The following is a 17,669-nucleotide window of genomic DNA, read 5'->3' as shown; positions in this document are numbered from 1 at the left end:
AAAAAAAAAAAATGCGCACGGTCACGCAATGTGATGTCACGCCTTAGGTTCCATTCACACCTATGCAGGTGTAACGGTGCGCTCGTGTTATTGCATGTTTATCTCTCCTAGGGCAGCTCTTTCGTTTCTATGGACTGTCCTACGCGTGAAAAGTTGCAGAAAAAGGGGGGGGGGGGCATGACCGCACTAAAATGCGTGCCATTAGGAATTAATGGGACGGAATTCATGGGGAGCCATTAAATTTAGAATTAGTGACAGTGTTGTGTGTCTGCAAAGGGGATGCGTTTTTTTTTGTTTTTTTTTTGAGCGCTGTGATTCATAATGTTTCCATCGCACACGTTCTTGGAAAAGGCGTAACGTAAACAGGTAAAAATAATAATAATAATTAAAAAAAAATGCAAATACATATAAATGCACTGAAAACGCGCACACAGAAACACATGGTGCATTTATATGTATTTGCATTTTTTTTTACCTTTTTTTTTTTTCTACAAAATTGCATTTACGTGTTCATGCGCGTTTTTGGTGTGTTTGCACGCATTTATGCGCATTTGCAATGCGTTCCAGTGCAGGAAAATGCTGAACACTGCTCTTTTTTTTAATGCTCATGAAAGTGCTGCTATGGTGTAAACTAGGCTCGTTGGAATACTTTTTTTTTTTTTGCATATGCGTTTGTACTGCGTTTATGCCACGTTTATTACCGAACTCGCCGTGCAGCGCCGCTGTAAATTAGGCGCTCTCTCTCGGTTGCAGGCCAGCGTGTGATGGGTTACAGGTCCGCGTTTTATGAATGAGAAGACAAACTGAGACTTGTACCCTGCAGGGTCTGCGCTGGATTCTCACACATCCCCCCCCCCTCCTCCTCTCCATCCCGGGGCGGAGCGCAGAAGAGCGTCTCTGAAAGGAACGTTCCCAGTGGAGGGATGGAGTGAGTGGGAGAGCGGCGGGGAGGGAGGGAGGGGGAGGGGGAGGTGGCGCCTCTCTCTCTCTCTCTCTTCTTGTCCTGTACAGAAATCTATGAATGTAATCCAGCAGCTCGCTAGGAGCGCAGGGAGCATGGCACAGTCCGATGGTGCCCCCCGCCGTGCCCAGATGGTGATGGTCCCGGCATCCCTGGTGCTGATGCTGCCGGCGGCGCTGCAGGTGGCGTGTCTGGATCCCTGACTTTCTGCACTTTTCTTCTTCTTCTTCTTTTTTTTTTTGGGTATGCCGGATCCCCGGAAGCGCCATGGAGAAGATAAGAGCCGGCGTCTCGGAGCTGGGGTGGAGCTCGGTGTCCTTGCCCCTGGACGTCGTCGTCAGCAAGTTCCGTCTGCCCACCCTGGTGAAGATCGGCAAAGGTAAGGGGGGGTCACCCTTGGGTCCTTTTTCCCGGGAATGTCACCCTTTCACTCAGTGACTTCTCTGATTTCGACTACAAACACCGCCCTCTCTTCTTTATAACATAAGGGGGAGGTGTTCTGTAGTTCACAGAAGAGAAGGCTGTTAAAGATTTCAGTCCAGTGCACTTCTTGTCCCATGGTGACAACTCTCACTCACCCTCCTGTATCTATGGAGGAGCGCCTTCTGATTTGCACTACAATCAGCCCCCACCACCTTCCTCTTCTTTATAGCACACGGTGAAGGTGTTCTGTAGTTCACAAAAGAGAAGGCTGATAACACTGCTTGAGATTTCATTTCAAAGCGCTTCTTGTCCGAAGCTGATAACGCTCACTTGTCAGCCAGTATCTATGGAGGAGAACCCTAGGCTGCTTTTCTGATTTAGACTACAACCCCCCCCCCCATCTTAAAAGTACTGGGGGGGGTGTTCTGTAGTTCGCAGAAGAGAAGGCTGATAACACTGCTTGAGATTTAATTTCAAAGCACTTCTTGTCCTATGGCGACAACTCTCAGTCATCATCTTGTTAGGCTTCTCTTCTGATTTGGACTACAATCACCTCCCCCTTCCTCCTCTTTATAGCACATCATGGTGAGGGTGTTCTGTAGTTCACAGAAGAGAGAACTGATAGCGCTGCTTGAGATTTAATTTCAGTACACTTTTGTGATAACTCTCACTCATCATTCTGTATCTATGGAGGAGAACCCTGGGCTGCACTACAATCAGCCCCCCCCCACTCCCCTCTACCTCTTCTTTATAGCACATGGTGGAGGTGTTCTGTAGTTCACAGTAGAGAAGGCTGATAACACTGCTTGAGATTTCATTTCAAAGCGCTTCTTGTCCTAAGCTGATAACGCTCACTCATCAGCCAGTATCTATGGAGGAGAACCCTGGGCTGCTCTTCTGATTTAGACTGCAACCCCCCCCCCCCCCCCCCAATCTTAAAAGTACTGGGGGACGTGTTCTGCAGTTCGCAGAAGAGAAGGCTGATAACACTGGTTAATATTTCAATTCAGTGCACTTCTTGTCTTAGGGTGACAACTCTCAGTCGTCATCTTGTTAGGCTGCTCTTCTGATTTGGACTACAATCACCTCCTCCCCCTTCCTTCTCTTTATAGCACACGGTGAAGGTGTTCTGTAGTTCGCAGAAGAGAAGGCTGATAACACTGTTTGAGATTTAATTTCAGTAATCTTTTGTGATAACTCTCACTCATCGTCCTGTATGTATGGAGGAGAACCCTGGGCTGCTCTTCTGATTTAGACTACAACCCCCCCCCCCCCAATCTTAAAAGTACTGGGGGAGGTGTTCTGTAGTTCAAAAAAGAGAAGGCTGATAACACTGTTTGAGATTTCATTTCAAAGCACTTCTTGTCCTAAGCTGATAACGCTCACTCATCAGCCAGTGTCTATGGAGGAGCACCCTAGGCTGCTCTTCTGATTTAGACTACAACCCCCCCCCCCAATCTTAAAAGTACTGGGGGGTGTTCTGTAGTTCGCTGAAGAGAAGGCTGAGAACACTGCTTGAGATTTCATTCCAAAGCACTTCTCATCTTCTTCAACTCTCAGTCGTCATCTTGTTAGGCTGCTCTTTTGATTTGGACTACAATCACCTCCCCCTTCCTCCTCTTTATAGCACATGGTGAGGGTGTTCTGTAGTTCACAGAAGAGAGAACTGATAGCGCTGCTTGAGATTTCATTTCAGTACACTTTTGTGATAACTCTCACTCATCGTCCTGTATCTGTGGAGGAGAACCCTGGGCTGCTCTTCTGATTTAGACCAAACCCCCCCTCCCCCCAATCTTAAAAGAACTGGGGGAGTTGTTCTGTAGTTCACAGAAGAGAAGGCTGATAACACTGGTTAAGATTTCAGTTCAGTGCACTTGTCTTGGTGTGAGATTTCATTTCAAAGCACTTCTTGTCCTAAGTTGATAACGCTCACTCATCAGCCAGTATCTATGGAGAAGCACCCTAGGCTGCTCTTCTGGTTTAGACTACACCCCCCCCCCCCCCAATCCTAAAAGTACTGGGGGAGTTGTTCTGTAGTTCACAGAAGAGAAGGCTGATAACACTGGTTAAGATTTCAGTTCAGTGCACTTGTCTTAGTGTGACAACTCTCAGTCATCATCTTGTTAGAGGTTCACCCTGGGCTGCTCTTCCGATGTGGAATACAAGGCCCCCCCCCCCCACCACCTAAATGAACACGGGTGGGAGATGTTTTATAGTTCACAGTAGAGCAGGCTGATAACACTGTTTGAGATTTCATGTCGATGCACGTCTTGTCCTAAGGTCTTAACTCTCACTCATCCTCCTGTATTGATGGAGAAGAACCCTGGGCTGGACTTCTGATTTGGGCTACAAAACCCCCTCCTCCTCTTAAATTACAATGGGGATGATGTTCTGTAGTTCACAGAAGAAAAAGACCGATAACACTGTTTGAGATTTCAGTCTGTTACACTTCTTGTCTTACAGTGACAACTGTCACTCACCAACCTCGCTGTTACTCACCGTCCTGTATATATGGAGGAGCACCCTAAGCTGGTCTGATTTGGACTACAAACACCTCCCCCTCCTCGTCTTTATAACATAGGAGGGAGATGTTCTGTTGTTCACATAAAAGAAGGCTGGTAACTTTGAGATTTCATTTAAATCTACTTCCTGTCGTAGGGGGAACAGCTGTCACTCCCTGTCCTGTATCTACGGACAGGGCCGCCATCAGGGGGGTACAGGCATTACACCTGTAAGGGGCCCGGCTGGCCCCTCCCATGTTTTTTTTTTTCAAATTATTATATATTTTTTTGCATTACACTCAGATCTGCTGCTTATTAGTTAACCCTTCAGTGCCCTGCCTGTCACTTGCTTTTAATGGGAGTGATAATCAGTAGTTTTGAGCGGAATACGCCATATTCGATTTCGCGATATATCACGAATATATAGACGAATATTCGTGAAATATTCGCTAAAATCGAATTTTCGTGATATTTTATCGAAATTTCGCTAATGCGAATGCGAAATTGATTGCGAAATTTTGACAACTGTGGTAGGAGAACTCTGATTGGCTCTGATGCAAAAGAAGGGCGGAGAAAGTATTCGCGAATATTTGGAAATCGAATATTCGCAATTGCGAATATTCGGCAACATAAAAGGATCGCCTCAGCTTAGCTACTCGGCCCAGGGTCTCTAATCATACCAGCAATGCTTTTAGACGTCAATAGGATGTGATCTGTTTTAAAAATAAATTTGAAAAAATACGAATATTCGGAATAGCGAATTTTGGCCGCGAAATTCAAGTTATTCGCGAATATTCGAATATGCCATATTCGTAACGAATATTCGTAATGCGAATATTCGTGAGCAACACTAATAATCAGTGATATCCATGCCAATCAATCAGGTTTCAGCGTGGTCATTTAAGTTTTTCTGATTGGTCGCTGTAAGTTATTGAACTGTACGAAGTGCCGAAGGAGCCTGCTATTAAGAAATACCTAATGTGTCCACAGTTGTGATAGACCTGCCACATTCAACTACCAGTGGCCACAGTAGCAGGGCCGGCCTTAGGTGTTCAGGCGCCCTGTGCGAGCTAATCCTGTGGCGCCCCCCCCCCCCTCCAATCTTCATAGATAGATAGATAGATAGATAGATAGATAAAAATGAGAAAGAAAGAAGGGGAGGAGAAAGAAAAGAAAAGAAAGAAAGAAAGGGAGGGAGGAGAAAGAAGGAAAGAAAGAAAGGGAGGGAGGAGAAAGAAAGAAAGGGAGGAGAAAGAAAGAAAGGGAGGGAGGAGAAAGAAAGAAAGAAAGAAAGAAAGAAAGGGAGGAGAAAGAAAGAAAGAAAGGGAGGATAAAGAAAGAAAGAAAGAAAGAAAGAAAGAAAGAAAGAAAGAAAGAAAGAAAGAAAGAAAGAAAGAAAGAAAGAAATGGAGGATAAAGAAAGAAAGAAAGGGAGGATAAAGAAAGAAAGAAAGGGAGGATAAAGAAAGAAAGAAAGAAAGAAAGAAAGAAAGAAAGAAAGAAAGAAAGAAAGAAAGAAAGAAAGAAAGAAATGGAGGATAAAGAAAGAAAGAAAGGGAGGATAAAGAAAGAAAGAAAGAAAGAAAGAAAGAAAGAAAGAAAGAAAGAAAGAAAGAAAGAAAGAAAGAAAGAAAGAAAGAAAGAAAGGGAGGAGAAAGAAGGAAAGGGAGGATAAAGAAAGAAAGAAAGAAAGGGAGGAGAAAGAAGAAAAGAAAGAAAGAAAGAAAGAAAGAAAGAAAGAAAGAAAGAAAGAAAGGGAGGATAAAGAAAGAAAGAAAGAAAGAAAGGCAGGATAAAGAAAGAAAGAAAGAAAGAAAGAAAGAAAGAAGGAAAGAAAGAAAGAAAGAAAGGGAGGAGAAAGAAAGAACGAAAGAAAGAAAGGGAGGGAGGAGAAAGAAAGGGAGGGAGGAGAAAGAAAGGGAGGGAGGAGAAAGAAAGAAAGAAAGGGAGGGAGGAGAAAGAAAGAAGGAAAGAAGCAAAGAAAGGGAGGAGAAAGAAAGAAAGAAAGAAAGAAAGAAAGAAAGAAAGAAAGAAAGAAAGAAAGAAAGAAAGAAAGAAAGAAGGAAAAAAAGAAAGAAGGAAAGAAGGAAAGAAAGAAGGAAAGAAGGAAAGAAAGAAAGAAGGAAAGAAGGAAAGAAAGAAGGAAAGAAGGAAAGAAAGAAAGAAAGGGAGGGAGGAGAAAGAAAGAAAGAAAGAAAGAAAGAAAGAAAGAAAGAAAGAAAGAAAGAAAGAAAGAAAGAAAGGGAGGAGAAAGAAGGAAAGAAAGAAAGAAAGAAAGAAAGAAAGAAAGGGAGGATAAAGAAAGAAAGAAAGAAAGAAAGAAGGAAAAAAGGAAAGAAAGGGAGGAGAAAGAAAGAAGGAAAGAAAGAAGGAAAGAAGGAAAGAAAGAAGGAAAGAAGGAAAGAAAGAAAGAAAGAAAGAAATAAAGAAAGAAAGAAAGAAGGAACGAAAGAAGGAAAGAAGGAAAGAAAGAAAGAAAGAAAGAAAGAAAGAAAGAAAGAAAGAAAGAAAGAAAGAAAGAAAGAAAGAAAGAAGGAAAGAAAGAAGGAAAGAAAGAAGGAAAGAAAGAAAGAAAGGGAGGAGAAAGAAAGAAAGAAAGAAAGGGAGGAGAAAGAAAGAAAGAAAGAAAGAAAGAAAGAAAGAAAGAAAGAAAGAAAGGGAGGGAGGAGAAAGAAGGAAAGAAGGAAAGAAAGAAAGAAAGAAAGAAAGGGAGGATAAAGAAAGAAAGAAAGAAAGAAAGAAAGAAAGGGAGGAAAAAGAAAGAAAAAAAGAAAGAAAAAAAAAAAGGGAAGAGAAAGAAAGAAAGAAAGAAAAAAAAAAAGAAAGAAGGAAAGAAAGAAGGAAAGAAGGAAAGAAAGAAGGAAAGAAGGAAAGAAAGGGAGGGAGGAGAAAGAAAGAAAGAAAGAAAGAAAGAAAGGGAGGAAAAAGAAATAAAGAAAGAAAGAAAGAAAGGGAGGGAGGAGAAAGAAGGAAAGAAAGAAAGAAAGGGAGGAGAAAGAAAGAAAGAAAGAAAGAAAGAAAGAAAGAAAGGGAGAAAGAAAGAAAGAAAGAAAGAAAGAAAGAAAGAAAGAAAGAAAGAAAGAAAGAAAGAAAAAAAGGGAGAAAGAAAGAAAGAAAGAAAGAAAGAAAGAAAGAAAGAAAGAAAGAAAGAAAGAAACGGAGGATGAAGGAAGAAAGAAAGAGAAAGAAAAGAAGAAAGAAAGGGAGGATGAAGGAAGAAAGAAATAAACAATAGATAGATAAAGGGAGAGAGAATGAAAAAATGATAGATAGATAGAAGAAAGATAGATAGAAAGAAACAAAGGGAAGATAGATAGACAGACAGACAAAGAAAGATAGATAATAGGGAGAGGGAGAGAGAAGGGAATGAAGACCACCCCATACATCAGTGTACAGTACTCACTCAGAGGCAGGAGGGACTGGATGGATGGATGGACGCTCTGGGCGCTCTGTGCGGTCGCACGGCTCGCACACCCCAAAGGCCGGCCCTGGCCACAGTAGCAGGGCGGTTGTGGCGGTCGCCATTTATACCCATACAGAAGTGGTCGGTATTGCTATGGGCTTGGCACAGTGCTCCTTAGGGGGGCGCTGTTCTTCTAATTTGATCTGCATGTTAGCCCGCCCAACAAGGGTCCCCATTAGGGTGACCACATTTCAAAACTACCATTCAGGGACACCCCCCTTCCCAAAAATCAGCTTGTGCTGTAACGAATCACAGCACAGTGATTGGACACAAGTAGCCAGATTCAGAAAGACTGGCTTAACTTTGAGCCGGCGTAGCGTATGGCATATACGCTACGCCGCCGTAAGTCAGAGAGGCAAGTGCTGTATTCGCAAAGCACTTGCCTCCTAAGTTACGGCGGCGTAGCGTAAATGGGCCGGCCTAAGCGCGCCTAATTCAAATGAGGAACAGGGGGGCGTGTTTTATGTTAATAACTTGTGACCCGACGTGATTGACGTTTTTAACGAACGGCGCATGCGCCGTCCGTGGACATATCCCTCCAAAGTACGCCGCAAGGACGTATTGGTTTCGACGTGATTGTAAATTACGTCCAGCCCCATTCACAGACGACTTACGCAAACGACGTAAAATTTTCTAAATTCGACGCGGGAACGACGTCCATACTTAACATTGGCTAGGCCAGCTATTTGTTCGACTAGCTTTACGCCGGAAAACGCCTTACGTAAACGGCGTACCTTTACTGCGACGGGCAAGCGTACGTTCGGGAATAGGCGTATCTCGCTGATTTACGCATTCTAGGCGTAAATCAGCGTTCACGCCCCTAGCGGCCGGCGGAACTAGACAGCTAAGATACGACGGCGCAGGCAGTCATATCTTAGCTACATTTAAGTGTATCTCAATTTGAGAATACACTTAAATGTACGACGGCGCAGATTCAGAGTTACGATGGCGTATCTACTGATACGCCGGCTTAGCTCTTTCTGAATCTAGCTAAAGGGGTGGGATTTATGATTTCTCCAATCACAAGCAGGGGGCGGTAATGGTGCTCCTCCAGGCATTCCCGGGCAGGGCAAGTACTGTCAGTGAGTAAAGCAGTGATTTGGCGGCCTTTTTTGGGGGGGCATCAGATTGGCCCAGGGGGGGGGGCCATGGGTGTTCAACCTGTGGCCCTCCAGCTGATGCGGAACCACAAGTCCCATGAGACGAGTTGTAGTTCCGCAACAGCTGGGGGGGGGCACAGGTTGAGCACCCATGGCCTAGGCCATAAACCAGGAAGTAACAAAAAATAAAAAAAAAGTTAAAAAAAAAATATATAATATACTTACCCAAGGGATCGTGGCAGAATTTTTGAACAAGCTCCCCCACCCAATACTCACGTTATAATATACTTCTGGTGGTAGCTATACCTTGTATATATGAAATTGAATAGATGTCCAAATACTTTCTTTTGATATTTTGATATGGTAAATATATCTCTTTAGAGCAAACCAACCCCCCGAAGAAGACCACATGGGTCGAAACGCGGTGGGGCATCATCACAACAGACATATGACATGTGATGCTGTATTTTTGTGTTTGCATTTGTGTATCGTGGAATGTTTTTTGTTATCCCCTGACCAAGAGCTTATATTTTAATCTGTTTATATCTTAAATAAAGTATTTTTATACAATCTCTTTTGATTTTCGCCTGTACTGCTGCTTTAAAACCCCTTGGGGGAACCTTCCCATATTGTTTGTTCCAGGGTGTGCAGCCTCTATACCTCTCTTATGTGTCTTTCCCATGCTGATGCTAGTAGCATAAGGATTAAAAATAATCAATATTGATCGAGAGGGTTAAGTCACACTTTAAGGGTCCCTATGCACACGGTGGGCTTTGCACATTGCTCATTAAGGGGGCGCTGTTATTCTAATTTGATATGCACATTGGCCTGCCCAACAAGGGTCACCATACATGCTACAATCTGACAGTACAATCAACTTTTGATTTACGAAAACAATGTTTTATGAGGACCTACCTAATCTATCCGATCACATTGTATCTAATCGGGCAGGTCTTTGTATTACGTAACAGTTGGTAGATTAAAGGAGATTGTGCAATCAGATTTTAATGCGTGGTGGTGGGCTTGAGATGATGGTTTCAGTTCTTGGCCAGTAATTTTTTTCCCTTTCTTACGCAGTTTCAGGGGTACCAAAATGGTAACCCAAAAGTCGGACTTTAAAGGCACAATGAACAATGGAGAGTATACAAAAAAATACAATATTTATTGAAAGTAGTACATGGTACATATAAAGCATTAGGAAAAATTAAAAAAGTATATATATATATATATATATATATATATATATATATATATATATATATATATTAATATATATACATATATATATATATATAAAATATATGATATAGAGTGAGCCCCTGTGTGTCAACGCGTTTCGCTGTTAAGCTTCGTCAGGACACATTCAGGGTTCGTTGGAGAGAGAAAGAAACGGGTCTCGCCATCTTATGGGAGGATAGCATCCTTATCCACAAGATTCCAAAAGGTTATATCCAGTGGTGTAACAAAGGATGGTCATGAGAGCCAGTGGCTCATGTATTCCATATGGGGAATATTCTGGCTGAATTCCTTCCACGGATTATAGAGAAAAATCAGACGAAGAGGGAAGGAGATGTGTTTGGACAGACGACCAATATAGAGGTTATTATTTCCCTTGTATCAAGGTCATGTTTGGACATATGTAACCATTAAACAAAAAAGGCACAACTGTGTATAGACAGGATGGCAAAATGAGTCAATCCCCTTAAGACCATTAAAAATGGCAGATAACCAACATGACCCCCTGGAGAGAAGCCACACGCTAATCACTCCAGGGTATACAGTGAGCGCTTGTGCGTCAACACGTTTCGCTGTTACGCTTCATCGGGACACATTCAGGGTTCGTTGGAGAGAGAAACCCCCTGGAGAGAAGCCACACGCTAATCACTCCAGGGTATAGAGTGAGCGCTTGTGCGTCAACACGTTTCGCTGTTAAGCTTCGTCAGGACACATTCAGGGTTCGTTGGAGAGAGAAACCCCATGGAGAGAAGCCTCAAAGCGGCTACTCTCCATAGGGTTTCTCTCTCCAACGAACCCTGAATGTGTCCTGACGACGCTTAACAGCGAAACATGTTGACGCACAGGGGCTCACTCTATATCATGTATCTTATATATATACTTTTTTAATTCTTCCTAATGCTTTATATGTACCATGTACTACCTTCAATAAATATTGTATTTTTTGTATACTCTCCATTGTTCATTGTGCCTTCAAAGTCCGACCTTTGGGTTACTATTTTGGTACCCCTTTTATTCTTATATTATTTACGGATGTGGCTATGTGAGTGCTTTCTCTTCTATTTTCGCAGTTTCAGGGGCTACCCGTACATTTACCAATCTGATCATGAAACCTTGCAGCAGGTATACCGTAATACCGCAAGCCTTTTGGCCATCAATACGTCAATGTAGGTAACTTGGTCCGCTATCTGTGGTTCTGATCTTGCCTGTAATACCTGTTTATGGGGATGTTATGGTTTAGTGGTGGGTCCTCGATGAGTCAAAATCTAATGTATGATGTGTGCTCCCTCCAGGATGGAAGCAGTCAGTAATATCAGCGCGACGTCCTCGCTGTCCGTGGTACTGACACAGCTGGTAGCCTCACTCAATGACAGTCTGCTATAGTGAACGGTCTCCAGCTCTATTGCCTTGTAAAGCTGGAGACTGTATGAAGACCAATGTCATTGATCACTATAATGACCAAGAAATCGATCACCAAGTTTGAAATCCTCAACAATGTACAATGATTTGATAGGTTGGCAGAGGTTTTCAACCTTCTGGTAAATGCTTGTCAAGCCTTCCATGCTCCAACAGTAAAAAAAAATATATATACTCACACAATAAGTGCCCATTCACACCTAGGCGTATATACGCCTGAAGCGCGACGCCGCAGCAGCCCCTGATACGCTGGAGGGGTGAGTTTACATTGTCGGCTATGGAGATGGTTCACATCTCCACGCCGAACGCCGAAACGCCTGAAGCCCAAAACAAGTCCCGGACCTTTTTTTCAGGCGGCTTTCGGCGTTCGGCCATAGCCGACAATGTTGATCACCCCTCCTGTGTATGTTACCGATGCGTATTTTACCGCGTTTTGTCGCGGCAAATCGCGGGACAAAACGCCGCAATTTGTCGCGGCAATTCGCGGTAAAATACGCCGCGTTGTAGTGTGAATGCAGGCTCCATTCACACCTAGGCGTTTTAACGCCTGAAGCGCGACACTACAATACGCCGGAGGGTCGAAAATACATTAGTCTCTATGGAGATTTTTTGTCGCGCGTATCGGGCGGTTTGGGCGTATTTGAGCGTTTCCATTTCCCATAGAAAGTAATGGAAACGCTCGATTCAAGTGACTTGCGCGACAACGGGCGTTTCGTCGCTTTAATCAATAGAACTTGTCGCCCATGCAGAAGATTAAAACAATCTACCAACATAGCAACAAGTGATGAAAAGATGATAATTTTTCCTATTGGCTAAAATAAAAAACGTCGAAGTAAAAAACGTCGGACAACGCTGTATGCAAACGCGCAAATAAGCATGAATACGCGCGACAAAACGCCAAAAAAACGACCGACGCTCAGGTGTGAATGCAGCCTAAGGCTTCATTTCCACTGGCGTTTTTACTGCCACTTTTCTGAGCGTTTTTTACAGCTTAAAAACGCCTGTCCATGTTATTCTATGGCATGATGCCCACATAAGCGCTTTTGAGCTGCAAATGGCATAGGCGTTTTTGAGCTGTAAAAAATGCGGGACCAGGGAATTCTGTGGCTCCAGCAATAGAGCTGTAAAAACGCCAGACATTAACAAACGCTCAAAAACGCAGGGGAGGGCTGGGGGCACAGAGAGGTTGGCAGGAACTGTGGAGACTAAGGGCCAGATTCTCGTAGAATGGTGTATCTTAGCGGCGGCGTAACGTATCCGATTTACGTTACGCCGCCGCAACTTACACGGGCAAGTGCTGTATTCTCAAAGCACTTGCTCCGTAAGTTGCGGCGGCTTAGGGTAAATCGGCCGGCGTAAGCCCGCCTAATTCAAATGTGGAAGGGGGGGGCGTGTTTTATGTTAAATTACTGTGACCCGACGTGATTGAAGTTTTTCGGCATGCGCCGTCCGTGGAAATCTCCCAGTGTGCATTGCTCCTAATACGCCGCAAGGACGTATTGGTTTTGACGTGGACGTAAATTACGTCCAGCCCCATTCACGGACGAGTTACGCAAACGCCGTAACTTTTTTAAATTTCGACGCGGGAGCGACGGCCATACTTAACATTGGCTGCGCCTCATAGACCCAGGGGCAACTTTACGCCGGGAAAAGCCTAACGTAAACGTCGTAACTTTACTCCGTCGGACGCGCGTACGTTCGGGAATTTGCGTATCTAGCTAATTTGCATACTCGACGCGGTTTTCGACGGAAGCGCCACCTAGCTGGCCAAAAAAAAAAATGCAGTTAAGATCCGACGGCGTAAGAGACTTACGCCTGTCGGATCTAATGGATATCTATGCGTAACTGATTCTAAGAATCAGGCGCATAGATACGACGGCTCAACTCAGAGATACGACGGCGTATCTGGAGATACGCCGTCGTATCTCTTTTGTGAATCTGGACCTAAGGGCTCTTAGGAAGCCTTGTGGACACTGGGGCAGATTCAGGTACCTTTGCACAGTTTTTACGGAGCCGCAGGGCAAAGTTTTTGCCCTGCACCCCCGCAAATTTTCTGCGCTACCCGTGATTCACGGAGCAGTAGCTCCGTAAATTGCGTGAGCGCTCCGGCAAAATGCCCAGCGTAAGCGCGCGCAATTTAAATGATCTCGTAGGGGGCGGGAATCATTTAAATTAGGCGCGTTCCCGCGCCGATCGTAGAGCGCATGCATTGCGGCAAATGACGTCGCAAGGACGTAATTTGCTTCAAAGTGAACGTGAATGGCGTCCAGCGCCATTCACGATTCACTTACGCAAACTACGTAAAGTTCAAATTTCGCGACGCGGGAACGACGGGTATACGTAACATTGGCTGCCCCTGCTAATAGCAGGGGCAGCCTTACGCGAAAACCGCCGTACGCAAACAACGTAAACTGCGTACGCAGGGCTCGCGTAACGTTGTGAATCGGCGTTAGTATGCAATTTGCATACTATACGCTGAGCACAACGGGAACGCCACCTAGCGGCCATCGCAAGAATGCAGCCTAAGATATGCGGGCATAAGAGCCTTATGCCACGCATATCTTAGGCTGCAGTCGGCGTAACGAGGTTCCTGAATCAGGAGCATTCGTTACGCCGGGGCAAGTAAGCAATTGCGCTGCGTAACTATGGTTACGCAGGCGCAATTGCTCTTTGAATCCGGGCCACTGTGAGAGGTTGGGGGGCAATGTGGGCCAATATGGGGGGTTGGGTGGTACTAGACTCAGAAGAGTGAGAATCTCTTCTAATCCCTAAACTGAAAGGGTTAACAGCCTCTGACCCTCAGCTGGCTGCTATGGCGTGTAGTTCCTCTAATCTAAATTTCCTAGTAGTGATGGGTGCAGAGCCTCCGATCGACGTGACGGCCCGGATCATTGACTTTTCTGTCAGCTTCAGGAAACGTAGAGGAAGCGGATTAAATATGACCCATCCAGCTGTGTGACCAGAGGCAGCACTGAGCACTCTGCATGATGATAGTCCCAGCAGAGCTGTGAATGAGGATGACAGATGAGATAACTATGGGAGGTCACCAATCAGATTAAGGGGGGATCCCCAAATCTTATTTACGTTACGCCGCCGCAAGTTTTCCAGGCAAGTGCTTTATTCACAAAGCACTTGCCTGTAAAGTTGCGGCGGCGTAGCGTAAATCGCCCGGCGGAATTCAAATTCGGCGGGTAGGGGGCGTGTATCATTTAAATGATGCGCGTCCCTGCGCCGAACGAACTGCGCATGCGCCGGCCGCGACTGAATCCCAGTGCGCATGCTCCAAATGACGTCGGCAATTCGTCATGCTTTCGACGTGAACGTAAATTACGTCCATCCGTATTCGCGAACGACTTACGCAAACGACGTAAAAAATTCAAATTTCGTCGCGGGAACGACGGCCATACTTAACATTGGCTGCGCCTCATAGACCCAGGGGTAACTATACGCCGGAAAAAGCCGAACGAAAACAACGTAAAAAAAAAAGCGACAGGCGGTCGTTCGTTTCTGAATCGGCGTAAATCCTCATTTGGCTATTCCTCGCGTAAAAGATACGGAAGCGCCACCTAGCGGCCAGCCTGAAATTGCAGCCTAAGATCCGACGGTGTAAGACACTTACACCTGGCGGATCTTAGGCATATCTATGCGTAACTGATTCTCTGAATCAGTCGCATAGATACGACCGGCCGAACTCAGAGATACGACGGCGTATCAGGAGATACGCCGTCGTATCTCTTTCTGAATCTGGCCCCATGTGTCTGGCGCCCTGCATGTAAATTAGTGGCCGGACGCATGGATTAGAGGGGGCGGCGCCCCATGTGGACGGGCCGCCGCTAATCAAAGTCAAACAAAAACTCCTAGCTAACTTACCAACCAGCCTGCAACAAAACTGAATTGTCTTGTCTAACAAGGGGTTTATATTTGCAAATATATCTATAAGTTGAATAAAAAGAAAAGTAAGCTGCGCCCCAAAAAGTCCCAATCCTTGCAGAGAGTGATATATTAATAGTCCATATTGGTGAAACACAGAAGAAAGTGCCCATCCACCGTAAGAAAAACCTGCTTACCGGATGGCAAACATAAAAGGCATGAGGCTACAACCCAGCCTGGGGCCTTTAACTTGCAAATGATGATCGGATGACAAAATCCCGGTAACCTCGGTAACTCAGACAGGATGGTTGCAGATCTTCCACTGGTACCTTATAAATAAGTTGAGAATAAGCATGTTAAAAACTAAGGGCCAGATTCACACACCTTTGCGACGGCGTAACCTATGCCGTTTACGTTACTCTGCCGCAAGTTTTCAGCGTAAGTGCTTGATTCACAAAGCACTTGCGTGTAAACTTGCGGCAGCGTAGCGTAAAGCCGCCCGGCGCAAGCCCGCCTAATTCAAATGGGGCGTGTACCATTTAAATTAGGCGCGTTCCTGCACCGAGCGTACTGCGCATGCTCCGTTTTGAAATTTCCCGCCGTGCTTTGCGCGAAATGACGTCGCCCCGACGTAATGTTTTGAACGGCGACGTGCGTTACGTCCTTTCGTATTCCCGGACGACTTACACAAAAAAAAAAAATTGAAATTCGACGCGGGAACGACGGCCATAATTTAACATGGGCTGTCTAATATTACACCACCTAAATAGCAAGCGCAAATTTACGACGGGAAAAAACGACTAGCGACGACGTTAGAGAATGCGACGGATGTGCGTACCTTCGTGGATCGCCGTAAACAGCTAATTTGAATACCCGACGCGGAAAACGACGCGAACTCCACCCAGCGGTCGCTGAAGTATTGCATCCTAAGATCCGAAGGCGTACGAAGCCGTACGCCTGTGGGATCTTAGCCAAATGCCGTCGTATCTTTGTTTGTGAATTACAAATAAAGATACGACAAATTTGAAAGTACGCCGGAGTATCAGCAGATACTCCGGCATACTTTTTCTGTGAATCTGGCCCTTAGCCGGCCGGCAACAAATAATCAGAAGCCCCTCCTTCTTGTGAACAGCGTAGCTACGTCAGTACGTAACCTACTCCAGACGCGTTTCGTCAGATATGACGTTGTCAATGTCTATAAGTTGCATTGGCTACGTCAAGGCACCCCAGTGTACTGCAGTCCTAACTCTATATATTTGAGAGTCTCCCAAATTGGAGCACATACATAACAGTTGGATAGATTAAGGGCAGGTTTGCCTGGAGGGAGCCCACCCCTACTTAAAGGTCTAGGGATGCACAGGACACCCAGCAAGAACACAATGGCAGCTGAAGGTATCCCAAGCCACCCCGCACCAATTCACCATCTATAAAAGCAAATGGCAACCACCCCAACCTATAACTAGCCTTTGCAACAAGGAGCACATGGAGGGGCAACGCACATCAAAAACAAACAAAAATTCCCAGCTTACCAACCAGCCAGCCTGCAACAAAACTGAATTGACCTGTCTAAACGTTTACGTAAAAAAAAAGGGGATTTAGTCGCCATTTTTTTTTTTTTTTTAATTAGCACAAAAAGTGTTGTTTTTTTTAAGTTGGACCACCCCACCCCCTAAACAGTGGGCTGGATTCAAGAAGCAATTGCGCCTGTGTAACCATAGTTACACAGGCGCAATTGCTTACTTGCCCCGGCGTAACGAATGCTCTTGATTCAGGAACCTCGTTACGCCGACTGCAGCCTAAGATCTGCGCGGCATAAGGCTCTTATGCCCGCATATCTTAGGCTGCATTCTTGCGATGGCCGCTAGGTGGCGTTCCCGTTGTGCTCAGCGTATAGTATGCAAATTGCATACTAACGCCGATTAACAACGTTGCGCGAGCCCTGCGTACGCAGTTTACGTCGTTTCCGTACGGCGTCTTTCGCGTAAGGCTGCCCCTGCTATTAGCAGGGGCAGCCAATGTTACGTATACCCGTCGTTCCCGCGTCACGAAATTTTAAATTTACGTAGTTTGCGTAATGCCGGGTACAGACGAGAGGATTGATCCGCGGATACGGTCCGCTGGACCTTATCCGCGGATAAATCCTCTCGAGGATTTCCGCGGATTTGGATCCGATGGAGTGTACTCACCATCGGATCGAAATCCGCGCCGAAATCCCATCGCGATGACGTGTCGCGCCGTCGCCGTGACGTGTGCGACGCTGTCATATAAGGATACCCACGCATGCGTCGAATCATTACGACGCATGAGAGGGAGGGAATCGGACGGATCGATCCGGTGAGTCTGTACAGACCACCGGATCGATCCGCTGAAGCCGATTCCAGCGGATAGATTTCTTAGCATGCTAAGAAATTTTTATCTGCTGGAAATCGGTCGGGCCGAAAAAAATCCGCGGAAAAAGATCCGCTGGGTTGTACACACCAGCGGATCTATCCGCTGGAACTGATCCGCAGATCAATTCCAGCGGATAGATCTTCTCGTGTGTACGGGGCCTAAGTGATTCTTGAATGGCGCTGGACGCCATTCACGTTCACTTTGAAGCAAATGACGTCCTTGCGACGTCATTTGCCGCAATGCACGTCGGGAAAGTTTCCCGACGGAGCATGCGCTCTACGATCGGCGCGGGAACGTGCCTAATTTAA

The 17,669-nt window shown here is 45.4% G+C and overlaps 1 protein-coding gene across 1 annotated transcript in view; it reads left to right on the top strand.

The window, feature by feature from the left end:
• Nucleotides 1-998: 998 nt before the first annotated feature.
• GAREM2 (GRB2 associated regulator of MAPK1 subtype 2) overlaps nucleotides 999-17,669 on the top strand; it is a 184,827-nt gene continuing 168,156 nt past the window's right edge. Inside the window, 1 exon segment of the mRNA XM_040348213.1 lies at nucleotides 999-1,340. Within this exon segment, the coding sequence (XP_040204147.1) occupies nucleotides 1,229-1,340 (112 nt within the window). The 5' untranslated portion in view covers nucleotides 999-1,228.

The sequence above is a fragment of the Rana temporaria genome, chromosome 4 (genome assembly GCF_905171775.1).
Source record: "Rana temporaria chromosome 4, aRanTem1.1, whole genome shotgun sequence".
NCBI classification, from domain to species: Eukaryota; Metazoa; Chordata; class Amphibia; order Anura; family Ranidae; genus Rana; species Rana temporaria.
The sequence above is the reverse complement of the archived record's forward strand: the minus strand, read 5'-3'. Positions and strand labels throughout refer to the sequence as shown.